The sequence below is a fragment of the Silene latifolia genome, chromosome 7, assembly GCF_048544455.1.
Source record: "Silene latifolia isolate original U9 population chromosome 7, ASM4854445v1, whole genome shotgun sequence".
Classification (NCBI taxonomy): domain Eukaryota; kingdom Viridiplantae; phylum Streptophyta; class Magnoliopsida; order Caryophyllales; family Caryophyllaceae; genus Silene; species Silene latifolia.
In genome coordinates, this window is record NC_133532.1 from 9,407,301 (window position 1) to 9,427,802 (window position 20,502).

At 36.3% G+C, this 20,502-nt stretch overlaps 1 protein-coding gene across 1 annotated transcript; it reads right to left on the reverse strand.

Moving 5' to 3' along the window:
* Window positions 1–14,735: 14,735 nt before the first annotated feature.
* On the reverse strand, window positions 14,736–15,071 carry LOC141589682 (putative mitochondrial protein AtMg00240). Its single transcript, XM_074410313.1, has one exon. It carries the CDS (start codon window positions 15,069–15,071, stop codon window positions 14,736–14,738), a length of 336 nt encoding a protein of 111 aa, XP_074266414.1.
* Between the last annotated feature and the right edge of the window lie 5,431 nt (window positions 15,072–20,502).

Genomic DNA, 20,502 nt, shown 5'->3' on the forward strand with positions numbered 1-20,502 from the left:
CTTGACCTTGGTTGAATTTTTTTAGTACTTCATATCCTTATAGAGACATACTCTAGTTGTTACTCCTTCGGTCCTGGTCAATTGCTGTTTTTTGATTTTGCATAAAGATCGAGGAAATATGAAGGAGCCAATTATTAGATGACAAGTGGATTAAATTGAGTATGAATGATCCAATTGCCCACTAAAGGTATTCCTAAAATAGAAAGGCAAATAATTGACTGAGACATCCTAAATGAAATAGGCAAATAAATGACCGGGATAAAGAGTATTATTTTAAGTTTTTTTATTATTTTTTTTCATATTTACTAGTCTACTTATTGATATATTCCACTTCAAAAAATAAGAAGGCACATATCTTTTTCCTAGTCATCTTAAATGCCACACGACTCGTATATTTTTTAACCTAGTTGGCTAATTGCAATTTTTTTTATTTTTTTATTTGCATCTTGCTTTTACGTTCTCATAGATGCATGAAATTTAAGAACAAGAGTTAGTTCAAGTGATAAAAATTCTCTTACAACAATTATGAGGTCGTGGGTTCGATTCTTATTACCCACAACATAGTACGCTCATTTAAAAAAAAAAATAGAAAAAAAAAATAGATCAATTTCTTTCAAGTTGTGAGTTCAGTAAAAAAAAAAATAGAAACTTTTTTGAATATTTAAAAGATTTACAAAAGATTCGAGTTGGTAATTATAACCAAACATGTAATTGTCTTACACAAAAACCTTAGGAAAAAGCTAAACTTTGTTTTAAAAAAAATACTTCATGAAAAAGTAACATGTCATAATAGGAAAAAGAGATAAAGAATGATATTTACTTAGCATTTGGCAGAGAAAAATTTCTACAATGACAATATTAGAAATAAACAACTTCAACGATGGCATGAAATAGTTTTAACTCTGATTTTCTATAACGTGTCAAATGTGTATGATTAAATTACCAATAATATTCACATAAGATTAAAAAAAATTGAGCTACCATTTAAAAATATTAAATAAGTCTTAAATAGATTATGTCAAATGAGCCAAAAAATTAAATACAAATGAACAAAGTCAAGAATTTCGATTTTATGCGGACTAATAATTCAAGAACCAGCTAACTATGAATAAGTCAGTGTAAATATATATACGAATTGTGAGAAGTATATATAATCTACTATTATATCACCGAATTTTTTTCAAACTGGTTTCAAATTTATCTCAAATCCATAATAGACGTTAAAAATGTATTGAACTGCCAAATATACAAAATTATTCGGTTAGATCAATTTTTTACTTTTTAAATTCCAATTCTTCTATGTGTTTTTATTCACTTAATTATTTACTTGGTTGGCGAATGGTTGGTTATTACTTTGTCATGTACTGATTGTATATTTAAAAGTGCAATAGTTTTTACGGTAGCTTTTCAATAGTGTTTTTTTGGAAAATTTCCATTTTGGTCCCTGAGATTTGGGTTAATTCCACTTTAGTGTCATGGGGTTTGCATAATTCCACTTTAGTGTCCTAAGGTTTCGACTACTTCCACTTTATTAACCTGAGTTTTGAATAAAATTTCATTTTGATGGCCTAAAACATTTAATAGTCAACTTTTATCTTAAGTAATTATATTTTCAATAAAATAAAGTGCAAAATTGGATATTAAACTGCATACAACATAGTAATATTGCAAATAATGTTTGATTTGTTATGTTCAAAATATTTTTTTTAGTACTCCCTCCATTATCTTTTATCTTCTCATTTCAATAAAATTATCTCACATATATTAGAGAAGTGGCCAAGGAGATAAAAGATGATAGAGGGAGTATAAATTATTAAGAATGTTATGTATAGGTCACTTAAATGGGAAGTAAACCTCAAGGCACCAAAGTGTAATTATGCACCCTCAGGTCACTAAAGTGAAATTAGGCTAAACCTTAGGGCACCAAAGTGGAAATAATTTTTTTTTATTAATGGTTAACTATGGGGTGGGTATCCCACAAGGGTTTAGTTGAATTTAAAGTACTCCTTAGTGTAATAAATTAGGTCAAACTTAAAAGTTCGACCTTAAGATAAAAAACACCTAATTGCATATATATTCGTTAAGAAGTAAAACGATTGTACGTATATATTTAGTAATTTGAAGCAATTTTCTTAAAATTGAAACTCTTTCTGAAAATTTGTTCATTTTGTTATTATAAATAAAGAGTAGAATAACAATGTAAGATAATGAGACTTGATTTTCTGAATAGATAACATTTCAAATAAACAAAAATGAGTTATATTATAACTTTAATAGAATTAATCTAAAACTAATCGACTTTAAGAGTAGTATCATAATATCCTACTCCCTCGAATTCACATAAAACCCGTGATTTATTTTTTTGAGTTCAAACTTTGTAAAATTTGACCGTTAATTTACTTAAAAATATATTTCACATCTAAAAAATTAAATTTCTTATTATATATTTTACATGAAGTTTATAGGGAACAACCAGTCTTAATGGTTAATAGTCAAAAATAATTTTTTATTGTTTAGAGATCTAACAAAAATCCACCAAACAGGTTACATATATAATTGAGATACATGTTGTTTTGCGTACCACCATTCAACATTTTACATGGTTGTATGCTTACAAAATAGAATATTCGTAAATGTTGTAAGTTAATCTAATTTGTGAATCTTATAAAATCGGCCTCGATTATCACATGTTCATTTTATGAAATTAAACCACATTTTTGGGAATGCCGTTTTAAATTAACTAAAAATCGGTGGCATGTACAACAATAAAAATAGGTAATTACATAACACAACCGTGTCTTCGGATGCTATACAACTGATATAATTAATACCAAAAGGAGTAGCTTTTAAGTTAAAGAGACTGATGATCCATCAATAATCAACCCAAAAGTTTTCCGTGTTCCGATCTTCAATATAGTTGGACTTTTTCTTTTATCAACTTAATTGACGTCTACTATCAAACCATGACAATGTAAACCAACGTTTGCAATCTGTTCAACAAATTCTTTGAACATTCAACATGCATATTGTTAAAGATGATCCTAATGGGAGCCTCATGCATTCTATGTAACAGAATCACATATATTTTTGTACTGTTGTTTAAAGACTATTAATTTTATTGGAATTTAGTATGAATTTGATTTTACGAGAAGGTATATAAAGAGCAAAACACTCTCTTAATTGTAGATAGTCAAGGTAAACTTTTGCTATAGGAGATCTAACGTTTCTCTAAACACACTAAATATAGTTATTTATGATATTTGTTGCTTTACATAACACCATTTAGTTTTACGTAGTTGTTATAGATTAAAATAATTTGCAAAACTCATAAAGGTCTGTCTCAGTTATTAAGGGCGGTTCATTTAGTGAGCTGCACTATATTTATGGAGAATGTTTTGTATTTAATTAAAATATGTGATTTCTATAACAATAATGGAAAAACTAATTACATACTCTTATTATGTTACTTGATGTTTTATAACTGAAATGATAACTACTAAATGACAAATTTTTTATACTAAAAGCACTAATAGTTCATTGATCAACTATACCAACCACGAACTTTTATTTATAAATGATTTAAACATTATTGAACTACTTTTATCAACTATAAAATAGAGTATATTTATAAAGATGACCCTAATAGAAGTCCGTGCATCGCACGGGCTTTTCAACTAGTAATATTATATTATAGAATAAGAATATTATGCTACTACTATTAGAAGATACGATTATTATCTTCAGATCTTTGGAGTAGTATAAATACGATATCATTGTAATTGTTTCAGACACGAACTATTATTAATAATACAACGATTACATTTATGAAGTCCTCCCTCTCGATTTCTAATAATCGTAACATGCTTAATCAGTGGTGGAACTAGGGGGGCTAGCATGGGCGCTCGCCCTCGCTGGCAGATGGAAATCGCAAAATTTTTAGTTAGAATTTTCTAGAAATTTAATTTGATACTACAATCCTATAACTCCAGGACTCAATTCCACATAGGTAATGAAAAAAATTTATTGTTACAAGAACTTTAAATATAACTTTCATATTCTAAAATTATAATTTATGGGCAAATCACTATAGATTAGTGTTTTGAAATTTAAGATTCAATCTTATCATATTCTCAAATTATAATTTTATAATCATATTAAAATATTTTAAAAATATAATTATAACTTTATAAAATAATCCAATGTGAATATGGTGGTACACAACTCGGTACCACTGGATTTGATGACGTTATCTCATTTTACTTCCGCAAACTTAAAATCCCCCTTAAACTAAAAGAATAAGAGATCTCTAAGTTTTCCCGCTTAAATGAATTAGGCTATAAATGGGCTTCATAACATCATATATACAACTGGGCCATCCTGATTAATTTTGACTAATGCTATAAATGAGTTTCATAATATCATATCTACAAGTGCACCATACTGATTAATTTCACACATAAATAATTCTATACCATTTAAAAAAGGAGATTTTTTTTTAATTTGTATAGATATATTAATATGATATTCTTATTTTATATATTACATACATGAAATTGCACTAATTATATGTACAATGTGGTAGAAATATTTTTACTATTATTATTTTTAAAACTAAACATTATGGCCAAGAACATGTTTTTAGGAAATGTTTTTTAATTAATTCTATTTTTCTATCTTTTGATACAAACGTACAGGTTGAGAGTATTCATAAATTGTTATTCCTTCTAAAAAGAAAAACTTATGACATATTTTTTCTTACCCTTTAACTTAATATATATCTTTGCTCCATACTATATGAAAACTTAAATTTTGGTTAATTTTTTTTAATTGTTTATATAACGACTTTATTTAGTAGATATAATGATATAATTAAAAACAATATTTTTTTTAAACAAAGTTAATAAAATAATTTCGGTTTCGACAATCTTATACGGAGTAAAAGTGTTGAACAATATTTTTTCTAGCTCTTAATACAAAATATTATTAATAGTAAATTTTATAACTAAATTTCAAATGCAGTTAAATATCAATAGTATAATTGTTAAATTCTCTAATATTCCTATCTAAAAAACCGCGCATTTGTGCGGGATCTCTACTAGTTACTAGTATTGTGTTCAATTAAACTAACACAAATGATATATTGAAAGTTAAATGATACCATATTGTCCAATAAAACTAATATAATGCAAACATCTAAAAGCTGTTAGGCAGTCATGAAGATTTGGAGGGTCAATTATTCAGCTGATTAGCTATATAAGGCTTAATTTTTGGTATGATTTTGACCTAAATTTAACTTAAGCTTAATTAAATTGTTATTCCGATAACACGTTACCGACTTTGAATAATTCTGAACGCGTACCTCGAACTTTCATGTTACGTATACAATGTTTAGGTTAGTATCATAATTATATTTTAATTATTACAAGGCATTTTATAAGCTCAATAATAGTTTAATACTAAGTATTATATTAGTTAAGCTGCCTGTGGTTAACTAGTCTATGTCTATTACGGATCGAGTGTAGTTAGATTCGTAACTAATCAAGAACTGATTTTATACTCCGTAAAACAATAATTCATGTATCGCGCTATCATAATTTAGAGTTAAGATTTTATTTATTGATTGTTTTTGAAATTAGGAAACCATATGCGTAAATAATTTAAGTCATGACTTTAACAACTAAATTACTAAGTTAGCTGGTGTTTATAATCCGTGATGAGTAATATCCTCCCATTCTTGAGTTATTATTCATTTTGTGAAATTATCCATACACTTTTACCGCGTAATTTACAATGAGCTACGTAGTTTTACATACCAAATGAGTTTAACGTAGTCATTTTCCTCATTTTTATATGTGAAATAACGATCTACGTATACTTGTGTCGGTCGTACCATGCACCCCGAATAAAAAACATTATTGCAACAGCAAACCTAAACCGCCAATTATTTGGTTCATCACTAGCAATTTCGCATGTTACAATAAAAAAAAAAAGTTGCAAAATTATATCAATATCTTGGTTCAAACACAACTAACCAAGAGAAGGTGACATTTGAACATCAAATTTAACGTATCAGAAATAAATATACTCACTATGTCCCGATTATTGTTTTTCTTATTTTAAAGTATCTCATTCACTTGTTTACTTTTTCATATTGATAGAGAATTGTTAGGGTGCAAACCATTGTCCCACATCGATAAAATTAAGGTGGAAGATCATCTTTATAAGTATCTACTAAATATAATAGTACGAGGCCTTTTGGGAAGGAGTCCAAGAGTAAATCCGTGAGGGCTTGGCCCAAAGCGGACAATATCGTACTATTATGGACAATGGACACAAATGCATCAGCAGATGCCCAACACAAGATATTCACGCTTCCGCACAACAAGAATGTTTTTTTTGAGTAATTTGATTATCAAATTACATTATTTTATACTTGTTATTCATTACTAGGACCTCAAGTGATCCCTTCCTCCTGTCTTGATCTTTGTGCTAGAAATAAAGGTAAACAAATTACCAGAACGAAATTGACAAATCCACACAATGAATTTTTAATAGTGGAAGTTTTGATTTAAGTGGAAGTACAAAATCGTATTTAACGTTAAAAGAAATTTTACTAGGCTGACTACTTGAAAGAAATTCCATACATCCAATGACGGAGTCAAGATTTACGATTGGGGGGCGAGAAATTTCAGTGGGGTCGAACGAGTAATGATATAAGGGAAATTTGATTTTTTTTCCAAAATTGAACTACAATATTCGAAATTTTCATTTTTTAGCGGGGGTGACCGCCCCTACTAGCCCCCCTCGCTCCACCACTGCATACATCTATGATAACGTAAAAGTAAGATGCAAAAGAGAAGGATAGCGATACGACATTACCGGGTGGTAACTGGTAACCAATAGAAAACATAAACATAAACAGTTTCTTCGAAGTGTCTGTTAGTTAGTATAATATTTAGGATATTATGTAAATATATTCCTTCCTAGAATATCGATTGTATAGCTGTGCATATCCCTTTAATATAGCAACAGATAGTTTGTATCATATTATATATATGAATGTTAATAACAAACCCTAATCAAGGGATTACAATCACTGACATGGTATCAGCCATTGAATAGGTTTCGATCTATTCTTTTCGATCCGCCTGTGCCTCCTCCTTTCTGCTACTTTTCGAACTAGCAGTCTTTCTCTATAGCCTCACGCACAAATGGCACCAGGCTCACCTCCCCACAAACCCGAATCATCCACTTCCAAATCCGGCTTGCATCCGGTATTCACTGTCACCAATTAATATCCAACATAAGGTTCGTGTCCTCGATGGCACAAAGGTTACGTATGCGTCGTGGGTTCGCCTATTTAAACTCCATGCCCGAGGGTATAAGGTTTTGTCTCACATCGACGGCACTCCTGCCCCCGCTGAAACAGATGACTCTTACGAGTCATGGCATGAAGTCGATGCTCATGTTCTCCAATGGATATATGGTACACTCAGTGACGAGCTCCTTCCCCGCGTTCTTGAAGACGAATCCACGGCACGCCAAGCCTGGGTTCGCGTCGAAAATATCTTCAATAACAATAAAGGGGCTCGTGCCGCGGCCCTCGAATCCGAGTTCAACTCCCTTCGATTGGCCAATATGCCATCGCTCGAGGCTTATTGTCAGCGCCTCCGCGAGTTAGCCGGTATGCTTAAAGATGTTGATGCTCCCGTCACTGATCGCCGTCTCGTTATTCAGCTGGTTCGTGGTTTGCCTCGTGAATACGATACCGTTGCATCCTACATCAATCAGACCACTCCCAATTTCGAGACCGCACGGAGCATGCTTGAACTCGAACTTCATCGACAATCAAGCAGCGATGATTCTGCTACCGCTCTTGCTGCCCCTGCCGCAGCCACTGCTGAGACGTGGGTTGACCCTCCTTCCAAAACCACTGCACCGGGTCCTCCTCGCCAACAGCAACAACAGTCGGGTAATTCTAATACTTCTAATAATAACCGTTCTTATCGTCGTAATAATTACAACAATAATAATAGTAATAATTATAATAATCGTAACAACAACAACCGGTCAAATAATAATAATTCCAATCCCCCTGTGCAACCGGCTGTTCAACCCGTGTCACCATGGCCTCAACCCAATCCGTGGCCCTGGACACCACCACCTTGCCCATACCCGACTTACCCCGGATGGGTTCAACCTTGGTTCTCTCACGGTCAGCCTCGTTCCCAGTATCGAACTCCCCAAAACCGCAACCAGGGACAGGCTTTTATGACAGATTCTGAAGCGCCTCAACCCACGGACCTTGCTCAAGCATTTCAGGCGTTATCGGTTCAATCTCAATTTGATCCGTGGTACATGGATACGGGTGCATCCTCTCACTTGACCTCTGACCCAGGTATGCTTACTTCCCCGTTTAATACGAGTAATGTTCGCTCCATTTATGTCGGAAACGGCAATAGCATTCCAGTTTTGGGATCGGGTACCTCTCACATACACACCAATTCCCGTTCCCTACAACTACGCCATGTCCTGCACACCCCAAATATAATAAAAAATCTTATTTCTGTCCGACAATTTACCAAAGACAATAATGTAAGTGTTGAGTTTGATCCGTTTGGTTTTTCTGTGAAGGACATTCCGACTGGGACAATGATTTTACGGAGTGACAGTGATGGCGAGCTCTACCCCGTGTCCACCCTCCCCTCAAAAAGTCAGCCCCGTCTCTCCACCAGCACGCCTCAAGCTCTTCTTGTCCACGGCCCCGACTTGTGGCATACCCGTCTTGGACACCCCGGGGCCTCTGTTTTGCATTTTTTAAAAACTCGACAACGTATTGCTTGTAATAAAATTTCGGACTCGAACTCTTGTTCTTCTTGCCACATTAGTAAGCATAAAAGGTTACCATTCCATGACTCTTTATCTCGCACCCTTGCCCCGTTTGACATTATCCATAGTGACTTATGGACTTCACCCGTCCCAAGCAAAGAGGGTCACAAATATTACATGGTCTTAATTGATAACTTTACCCAATTTGTTTGGATTTATCCATTAAAATTTAAGTCACAAGTTTTCGACAAATTCATCCAATTTAACACATATGTCAATACTCAATTTAATAGGCAAATTAAATCCTTTCAATGCGATTTGGGTCGAGAATTTGACAACAACTCCTTTCATAATTTCGCTACCAAACACGGCCTAGTCTTTCGTTTTTCATGCCCACAAACGTCTCCACAAAATGGAAAATCCGAAAGAATGATCCAACGACTCAATGATATCACACTCGCACTTCTTACCCACGGTTCTCTTCCACCAAAGTATTGGGTTGAAGCCCTTCATACAGCGGTCCACCTCCACAACATACTTCCCACCACCACACTTCATTATCAAACTCCCACTTCCGCGCTCTACCTCAAACACCCGTCATATGATCACCTCCGCACTTTTGGGTGTTCTTGTTTTCCCAACACCGCTGCAACCCGACCTCACAAACTTGCTCCCCGTTCCAAACCTTGTGTCTTCATTGGCTATCCACCTAACCAACGTGGCTACCGATGTCTTGACCTTTCCACGGGTAAAATACTTGTATCTCGCCATGTCATTTTCGACGAAACACGTTTCCCATTTGCAGAAATTCCACGGTCAAACCCCCACACTTACACTTTCCTTGACCCCACCTCCGACATACCACCTCCCCTCCTTTTCGACTCCATTATACCTCCTGCCACCCCTCCACCCGACACACCACCTACACCCTCTCCTCCTGTCACCCCACAACAATTAACCCCTCCTACCTCACCTAATCCTCCTGCCTCCCCTGCTACATCCCCTGCCCCACCCCCTATTACATCCCCTGCCACCACGACTACCAGCCCCCAACCCACTCCCACTACCTTCTCTCTCATTCCCACACCCGCTACTGCATCACCCATTCCCACCCCTCCACCTCCCCCACCCCGGCCTCCTCCCAAGCTTCCCACACACAACATGTCCACTCGTGCTATGCACGGAATTTTTAAACCAAAAGCTCTTATTGCCCAGCCCGACATCTCTCCCGTACCTAAATCCCCTCACCATGCCCTCCGTGACCGAAATTGGAATTGTGCTATGCAGGACGAAATTACCGCTTTACGGGATAATCATACTTGGGACTTGGTCCCACGGCCTAATGATGCATCTATTATCCGTTGTATGTGGTTGTTCCGTCATAAATTCCATGCAGATGGTACTTTACAGCGATACAAGGCCCGACTTGTGGTAAATGGTAAAACTCAACAGGTGGGTGTTGATTGTGATGAAACGTTTAGTCCGGTTGTCAAGCCTACGACTATTCGTACTGTTCTTAGTCTTGCTGTTTCCCGAAACTGGCCAATTCATCAACTCGATGTCAAAAATGCATTCCTACATGGTAACTTGGAAGAAACGGTTTACATGCATCAACCACCTGGTTTTGTCGACCCGTCCTTTCCTACTCATGTATGTAAGCTTCGAAAATCTCTTTACGGCCTAAAACAGGCACCTCGTGCCTGGTACCACCGCTTTGCCACATATATTACCTCTAAAGGGTTCAAGAGCAGTGTCTGTGACTCCTCTCTTTTTGTTTTTAAGACACCTAAGGCCACGGCTTACTTACTTCTATACGTCGACGACATCGTAATTACAGCTTCTAGTGCTTCCTTGGTAAAATCCATTATTACGTCCCTCTCTCAAGAATTTTCCATGACTGACCTCGGCTCTCTACACCATTTTTTGGGTATCCGGGTTCGTCGATCTTCTCACGGGATGTTTTTATCACAAGAACAGTATGCTAAGGATATTGTTAGCCGCGCTAATATGGGAAATTGTAAACCTAGCTCCACTCCAGTGGACCCGGGACCAAAGTTGAGTGCGGCATCCGGACCTCCTGTTGATGACCCTTCGTTGTACCGTAGCCTGGCAGGTGCTCTACAGTACCTCACTATTACTCGTCCTGACATCGCCTATGCCGTCCAACAGGTCTGTTTATTTATGCATGATCCCCGTGCCCCGCATTTGCATTTCCTGAAACGAATCATTCGTTACATTCAAGGCACTCTTGATCATGGACTTACCATTCGGCCTCTCGCTCCCCTGCGTATCACGGCTTATTCCGATGCCGATTGGGTTGGGCCGCCCCGACTCATGTCGTAGTACATCCGGGTATTGTGTTTTTCTAGGCGACAACCTCGTGTCTTGGTCCTCCAAACGTCAGGCAACCACTTCTCGGTCAAGCGCCGAGGCTGAATATAGGGGGGTAGCAAATGCCGTCGCTGAAACCAGTTGGCTACGCAACCTACTGCTTGAGCTTCATGTCCCAATTCAGCGTTCGACAATTGTCTTTTGTGACAACATATCCGCAGTTTATCTCTCCGGGAACCCCGTACAGCATCAGCGAACCAAGCATGTTGAATTAGACATTCATTTTGTTCGCGATAAGGTAAAGCTAGGCGAAGTCCGCGTCCTACATGTTCCGTCTGAACATCAATATGCTGACATTTTTACAAAAGGACTTCCCCGTCAATTGTTCAATCGCTTTCGGACCAGTTTAAGCGTCCAGCCTCCTACCGCTCCAACTGCGGGGGCGTGTTAGTTAGTATAATATTTAGGATATTATGTAAATATATTCCTTCCTAGAATATCGATTGTATAGCTGTGCATATCCCTTTAATATAGCAACAGATAGTTTGTATCATATTATATATATGAATGTTAATAACAAACCCTAATCAAGGGATTACAATCACTGACAGTGTCAATTGTGGCAATTGGGATAAAAAAAGATATACGAGTCGTGTGGCATTTGAGATGACTAGGAAAAAGATTATATACAGTATAATACTCCCTCCACTTTTTTTTGTTCACCTCATTTCTTTTTACACGGATATTAAGAAAAGTTATTAAAGAATGAAAAAGTAATAAAAGAGTTGTAAGTGTGGTGAAAAGAATGATTAAATAATGAAAAAAGTAATAAAAGAGATGTAAGTGGGGTGAAAAAAATGATTAAATAATGAAAAAGGTAGTCCAAATAAGGAAAGAAGAGAAATGGGGTGAAAATAGATAATTTGCCAAAAAGGGGAAATTGGGTGAAAATAGGAAAGTGGAGGGAGTATATTATAAGTAGACCAGTAAATATGAAAAATTAAATAAAAATAACTAGTGTATGTAAAAGAACGTTATGAAATATACGGACTACCAACTTCAATCAAAGGTCAAAAAATCAACGAACCCACCCTTCCAAACGTGAAAACTTAACTAAAGAAATGTTCTTCGTGACATTATAATACTAGCATTATCCTATATATATACACGTAAAATAAAGGTCTTCATTCACAACAAGAACAATTCAAATTATACAAATAATTGATTAATTAATTAAAAAGTCTTAAGCATGGTTAGAACAAGTTGTTGTTTAGCCCTTGGGCTCCTCCTAATGGCCCTTGTTAGCAATTGCTATGGTGAGCTACGCCTCGGCTACTATGCTGGCAAGTGTGGCAATATTAACGTTGAGGAAGCGGTATTCTACATCGTTAAAGAGCATTATGTCGAGGAAAAAGATACTGTTGCTGATTTTGTTCGCCTTCAGTTCCATGACTGCTTTGTTAGGGTAAGTCGTAGACTCGTAGTCATTTCCACAATTATGCCAATTCTTGAAAATGTCTCGTAAAACCCTCAACATTATTTATGTTCATATAAAAAGGAAAAAAAAAAGTAAATAAATGATTGGAATGCAGAGACTATTATTACAGAACTAATTAGTTTTTTATTTTTCTTTTTTCTTTTACGGTTATTCAAAATTTCCTGAAAAGAGTAAACCTAAATAATTGGATCTTTTTTAATGATGAATAGGGTTGTGATGCATCGGTTTTACTAGAAGGACCGGACACAGAGTTGATGTCCGAAAGAGACTCAACAGTGGCTGGTATGGATGTTGTAGAGGAGATTAAGGTTACACTCGATAAATATTGTCCAGGAGTTGTTTCTTGTGCTGATATCATTGTCCTAGGAGCTCGATCTGCTGCGTACTTGGTAAATATTTTATCGAGTTATTTAGGATATTTTCTAATTTTTAATTTCATAGAATTATTTCACCATATATGATCAACTAATTAAATGACTACTACGTATATATCATACAATAGGGTGGAGCAAATTGGTACGACGTTGAAACAGGAAGGAAAGACGGTCGCGTATCAATAGCCGCTGAAGCACAAAGCTCAATTCCAGGACCCGAAATCCCTGTCGCAAATGCGATTCAGCTCTTTGCACAATACGGTCTCAACACCGAGGACTTTGTTGTTCTCCTAGGTAAACTTCATCAAAAAAAAAAAAAAAAAAAATAACTTACTACTACGTATTAATGTTCTCTCATACTACAATGCGTGTATTAGAGCGTCTCCTACAATAATTTGTGATCGGGGACACAGTAATGTTTTAAACAAAAAAATAAACGTAATTATATTAAAAAAATTCAAAATTGTAGTCCAAATAAAATGATCTTGAAGTCATAATAGTATGTACTACCCGTCCTACAATAAAATCGTCTTATCTAAGTTTTTACGAAAAGATGATAACTCGATTTAGTTGACATACAAATACAGGTTGCCACACAGTCGGAACAGCACATTGCCCCAACATCGAGAATCGTTTATACAACTTCGGAGGCTTTGGAAAGTCGGACCCGTCCATAAACCCTAGCTTACTCTATGAGCTCCAACAGATATGTCCTTGTGGAAAAAATTCAAACAACCAAGCATTCTTGGATCAAACTAAAGGAAGTGAATTTGTTATGGACAATGGTTTTTACCTAAGAATATTAGAAGGCAAAGGTGTCCTTCACATTGATCAAATGATGGCATATGACCCTTTAACTTATGGTTATGTCCAAAGTTTGGCATATAATCCTGGACTATTTGCTTCTAAAATTGGGCCTGCTATGCGTAAAATGGCCCAATATGGAGTTATTCTTGAAGGAGAGGTTAGGTTGGGAACTTGTAAGAAAGTTCGCTAATCACATTTTTGTCAACATGACTTAGCTGGGTACGGAAACTCAGTATCACCGGCTGACGCTATATATCAATTTCCGCCGTTACCAAAAAATTGTTACATTTAAACTAATAAGAGTCTTGTTTGACTTAAGTTTTCCTTGGTATCTTACTATCTTTTGTATGTGTTTTATTGTTTATTGTAAAACAAACAATAATCGTGTATTGTTGTTATTGAATGAAAGAATATGATTTTCATAATATTGAATTATATATTCTGATTTGTGATTACATGTATATATATAGTACTCTAACAATACTAACTAATTTTCCTTAACTAACCATGATTAACTAACTATGGTTAATGTTTAACTAAATCAGTTACATAACTAATTCTAACTAACTTCTTCTTATATACTTCAATATTCCCCCCTCAAGCTTGAATTGGGGGAAAAACTTATCCAAGCTTGGTGGACAGAAAATGGTGTTGATCTGCTCCCAAGGCTTTGGTCATAATATCTGCAATTTGCAGTCCTGTCCTGACATGTTTAGTGATTAAGAAGCCCTCATCTTGTTTGTCCCTTACATAGTAGCAGTCTATACTCAAGTGTTTCGTTCTTTCATGAAACACTGGATTGAGATATATATGCTGAGCTGCACGATTGTCACAAAATAAGGGAATAGGTTTATGAACCACTAATCTGAAGTCTTTCAACAATCCATCTAACCAGACTAATTCTGAACTGGTGTATGACATGCTGCGATATTCTGACTCTGCACTGCTTTTGGAGACTGTCTTTTGTTTCTTAGTCTTCCATGATATGAGTGACTTGCCAGAAATATGCAGTAGCCACTTAATGACTTGCAAAAGAAAGAGCATTGCCCCCAATCAGCATCTGTATAGGCTGTCAGATGAAGGTCAGAATCAGCACTATAAAACAGTCCTGTATTCACTGTTCCTTTGAGATATTGCAGGACATGTATTGCTGCCTGGAAGTGAGGCTTGCGTGGCTGACTGACAAACTGACTTAAGTGCTGTACTGAATAATTAATGTCTGGTCTTGTCATGTTAAGTTAAAGTAATCTGCCTATCAAGCGCCTGTACTTCTCAGGATCCTCAAGTACTTCTCCTATATCAGTACTGAGCTTCAGTCCCCTTGGCATTGGGAATTTTGCTTCATTTGTATTTTCCATTTGCATATCTTGCAGAATATCTAGAATGTACTTTCTTTGATTAATCAGTAAACCAGTTTCGTTTCTAGAAATCTCTAACCTCAAAAAATACCTAGCATTCCCTAAATCCTTAATGGAGAATGCTTTATGTAATCCTTGTTTAGTTGCTGTAAGTGTTGGGATATCATCACCAGTCAATAAAACATCGTCCACATACACTAATGCAACAGCAAACTTCATAGTGACCTCATTATACTTGGTAAACAAGGAATAGTCTTGTTTAGATTGTGCAAAACCCTGTCCCACCAAGTACTTTGTTAATTCTTTGTTCCATTGCCTTGATGCCGGTTTGAGGCCATACAAGGACTTTTTTAATTTGCAAACTTGCCCAGTTTGTACTCTATAACCCTCAGGGGGTCTCATATAAACTTCTTCGTCTAGGAAGCCATGGAGAAATGCATTGTTTATGTCAAGCTGAAACAAATTCCACCCTTTTGCAACAACAATGGCTAATAGTGTCCTGACAGTTGTGAATTTTGCCACAGGTGAAAAGGTGTGTGTATAATCCCTATCTTTGACCTGATTATATCCCTTTGCCACTAACCGTGCCTTGAATTTTTCTACTGAGCCATCTGCCTTATATTTAATCTTGAAAACCCATTTTGAGCCAATAGTTTTCTTGTCTTTAGGTAACTCCATTAAGTCCCATGTCTGATTAGCTTCTAATGCCTGAAGCTCTTTATTCATAGCTTTAATCCATCTTGGATCTTTGATAGCTTGTGTGTATGTATATGGCTCGTGTTCTTGCAGAACTTTAGCCAAAGATGCTGTATACTGTGTGCCAAAACCCTGCAAATTTTGCAGAACATGTGTGTGGAGAGCACTAGGAGTGCTTGCTCTTGAACCAGTAGTGGACTGCTGTCCTGATAATTTTAAGGGGCAGTGGTATTCTTGTAAAACCACAGAAGGCTGCCTAGGTCTAACTGACCTCCTAACTGGTGGTTGTGTGATATTAGTTACAGCAACTGGTATAGGACCAGTCTCTAGTTGATTATCATCATTGTGTATTTCATGTGTTTCAGTAATGATAGGAGATGCATCAGAATGCAAAGATGATTGTTCAGTAACAGTAGATTGTTCATTTGATGATGAAACAGGCATAAGTAAGGTAGATGTTACTGGATTAACTATAGAATGTGTAACATCAGAAACAGTATGATAAATAAATTCAGTGTAATAATACGGATTTTATTAAGCTAAGTACTCGACCGAGTAGAGCCTACTCGGCCGAGTAGTGCTATGTATGTATTCTGTTTGGCTACTGCCGAGGAATACTCGGCCGAGTATAATGTATACTCTACCGAGTAGAGGATACTCGGCCGAATATGCCCTATACTCGACCGAGTATCCGGTCTGGCGAGCGTTATTTTACCGGTTTGATTAGGGAATATTTAGGGTTATTTTATATTCAACGTCAGTTTCTAAAACATCATTTCCAACCCTAATCATTTTACGATTACTCTAATCACTCCCTAATCATCCCATAATCTCGTTTTGTGTGCAATCGTCGTGGTCCCTGCGTATAATCTCTTATTCTACTGTTGGTAAGTTTCATTTCCATGTCATTTGTATTCTTTTGGGGTTACTGTATATATGGAATTGGGAAATATAGGGGATCGTGCAATGTGTAATTGTGTTATGTGGTTATTGTATAGGAGAAGACTTCGTAGAGGAGCCTTTCTGATTGTTCGGTTTCTGTGCTACTGTTGATTGCTAAGGTAGGGTTTTCCCTACTCAGTTTACTGTTCATTGTTTAAGACATGATTGTTTTGTAATTATTGTTATCTGCTGATCATCGGAGCATGGGTGTTGTTGTGACGGTGTTGGTGTGGAGATGTTGTGACAACTGTGTTGCTGTGTGTTTGTGATTGTGGTGGAGTCACTTGCGGGAGTGGCTTCACACCCTAGTTCGCCCTTCGTGGAACCCGCCACGGGAGGGGATGTGCACATTAAGGGACAGGGATTGTTAGTCGCTCGTTGATGAGCTGGACTAGGTGGGGATGGGCTGCGGTCACCCACTGGCGGCGAGGAGTACCTGTTGCAATGGGTAATCTGGCAGGACTACGCACTTCGGTGTGTATTCGGTTACTGTGTGAGATCGGGAGACCGGGGATGGGGGATGATCAGCCGGTTACATGGTTTGTTTGTCTTATCTTGATTGAACGGTAACTGACCCCGGTTGTTGTTTTGTAAAACCTGAGGTGATCCATTAGGGGATGTTGAGTATATTGTGACAGGTTATGCAGATGTTTAGCTATGGGACAGTCATGGGGAGTCACCACTCGAGTCTAGCTTCCGCAGTCAAAAGACTTTGCTTACATTCTCTGTAGTTGTTAGACCTTTTATAGTTAATGTTTGATTGATTTTGAAAACATGTAATCACTAAACCTTTATACTTTAATAAAGGTTGTTTGGAATTGGTAACTTTGATATACTAACCTCGGGAAACCGAGATGGTAACAGCCTTTCATGCTAGGGTAGTCCTTGGTAAGGTACCTTGGTATGAGGGGGTGTTACATTCAGTCTCTTTAAACACAGCATCTCTAGCTACAAAAACCTTTCTTGTGGCAATGTCAAACAATCTATAACCCTTTTGATTATGAGGGTACCCTAGAAAAATTCACTTTCTAACCCTTGTGCCAAGTTTATCTGAGTAGGTGGGGGGGCATAGATGAGTAACAGCAACAACCAAATTTTTTTAAGGAACTATAATCAGGTAAACGTCCAAAGAGCAGCTCATAAGGAGTTTTCCAATCAATGACAGCAACAGGCATTAAATTAATCAAATGAGTGGCTGTCAAAAGACAATCACCCCAAAACTTAACAGGTAATTGAGCATGAATTTTTAAGGACCTAGCAGTGTCTAATAGGTGCCTATGCTTCCTTTCTACACGACCATTTTGCTGAGGTCGACCAACAATGCTAGTTTGATGAAGGATCCCCCTTTCTTTAAACAAATGACCACAAGCCTGATGTAAGGACTCACTACCATTATCACTTCTAATGGTTTTAATTAAAGCCTTAAATTGTCTCTCTGCATAAGCAAAGAAATCCCTGATAAGAGCAGGTACTTGGTCCTTAGTCTGAAATAATATGGTCCATGTGTTCCTTGTATAATCATCAAGGATTGCAAGAAAAAAATTTGCACCAGACAAGGCAGGTACCCTATAAGGCCCCCAGACATCCATGTGAAGCAGTTCAAATGAATAAGAAGCTCTAGAATTGCTAAGAGGAAAAGGCAATTGATGATGCTTGGCAAGGATATAGGTTTCACAATGAAAATTAGGAGATTTTATTGCATAATCTTTATTTACAATTTTCAGTTTATCTAGTGAAGCATGGCCAAGCCTAGAATGTAGTAAAGAAACATCTTGAACAACTTTATTACAACTTGCAGATATAGAATCATTCATAGAGGAATCTAAACACTTTAAGACTACTGCAACAATTTTTTGTACTAGATTTTGAGTAATAGCATTCTGAAATCTATATAAGTCTCCTACTCTTTTGCCTGTAGCAACACATTTCTTACTGGAATGGTCCTAAAAAGAGCAAGATTTAGACAAGAAAATAGCAGTTAAATGGTTATTATCAAGCAATTTACTCACTGATAATAGATTTTGTTTTAAATCAGCTACTAGCAAAACATTTTTCAGAGTAATATCAGCTGTTAAATGAACATCATCAACCAATTTAACAACCTTAGTTGAACCATCAGGCAAACCTATCAATATGGGGACTTTCAGAACAGTTTTATTATGCATCAGATTTATGTTATATGTCATATGATCAGATGCTCCAGTATCTATTATCCAATCATTAATAAACAAATATGAAGTAGCAGAATGTGCATATGGAGCCATACCTGCAAAATTAGAAGTTGACAGTTTAGACTTGGAATCAGAAATTCTCTGTAGAACTTGATCCACTACATCATGGTAGCATCAAAGGACACAGACTTAGCAGATGGAGTCTGAGATGTACCAGCACCATCATCATTACCCAGAGGAGAGAAATCTTCTATAACATCCACATTATTTGCTGATTTCTTAGAAGCATAGTCATTCTTGTTAGTAGACATCTTACCCATACCCTTATTATTCTTGTTAGGAAACCCAACAACATGAAAACACTTGTCAACTGAATGACCAGTTTTTCCACAAGAAGCACACTTATTGACCCAAAAACACTCTAACAGGTTATGATTATGCATCTTGAAGTGACTGCAGTATTTTGGTGGATCAGGATTATCAAGCTGATTGCCTGACTTGTGAAATTTTTGAGGGACATCAGACGGTTTGTAACTTGCATAGGCATTTACATCAGAAAGACTTTCAACAGCATCAGTAAGCTGTTTTTGTTTCTCTATTTTTTGTAACAAACCCAAGACTTTACTCAAGGAAGGCAAGGGATCCATTGAAAGGATTTGTGTACGGACAGTATCATACTCAGAGTTTAACCCCATCAAGAATTTAATCAATTTAGCTTGTTGATCTCTAGCATGCATTCTCTTAAGCAAAGTACATGTGCAAGAAGCCAATTTTCCACAAGAACAAGTTGGAACAAGATCCAAACTATCAAGTGTTTCCCACAAGTTTTTAATCTTGCTATAATACTCAATAAGAGATGCATTAGATTGTGTTGCAGAATTCAATTCTTGTGTTAACTGATAGATCTCAATAAAATTCGATTGTCCATACCTTTCCATTATTTCATCCCATAATTCCCTGGCTGTTCTTATATACTTTAAGTTTTCTCGTAGAGACTTATCAATGGAGTTGAGAATCCATTTGAGAACCATGAGATCACAGCGAATGAATTGATGGTATTTCTTGTCAGTGCTAGCAGGCTTGAGCAAGGTGCCATTGATGAACCCGTCTTTGTTCTTCGCTGCCAACGCCATAAGAATATCTTGTTTCCAGCTGAGAAAATCAGTACCATCAAACAAGGTGGCAGTGAGCTGAGAAAAGGGCTGATCAGAAGACGAGAGATACAGCGGATCATCATAATACTCATAAGGATCAGAAGATTGAACTTGATCAGGCATGATGATTTGATGTATTAAGTAGAATTTGTGATGATGATTTAGTTATTTAGGAAAGAAACAAACGAAAAGAAACGAAATTTGATGAAAAAATTGATGAACAAACGAAGAAGATGAAGATGAATATTAGTTGTGATTGATGCGGAAGCGTATGATCAATTCTTGATTAATCAAGAACCTGATACCATGTAAAACAAACAATAATCGTCTATTGTTGTTATT

What these genes read in the sequence shown, in the direction of transcription:
- LOC141589682 (XM_074410313.1), bottom strand. Translation starts at nt 15,071, where the DNA reads ATGACAAGACCAGACATTAATTATTCAGTACAGCACTTAAGTCAGTTT.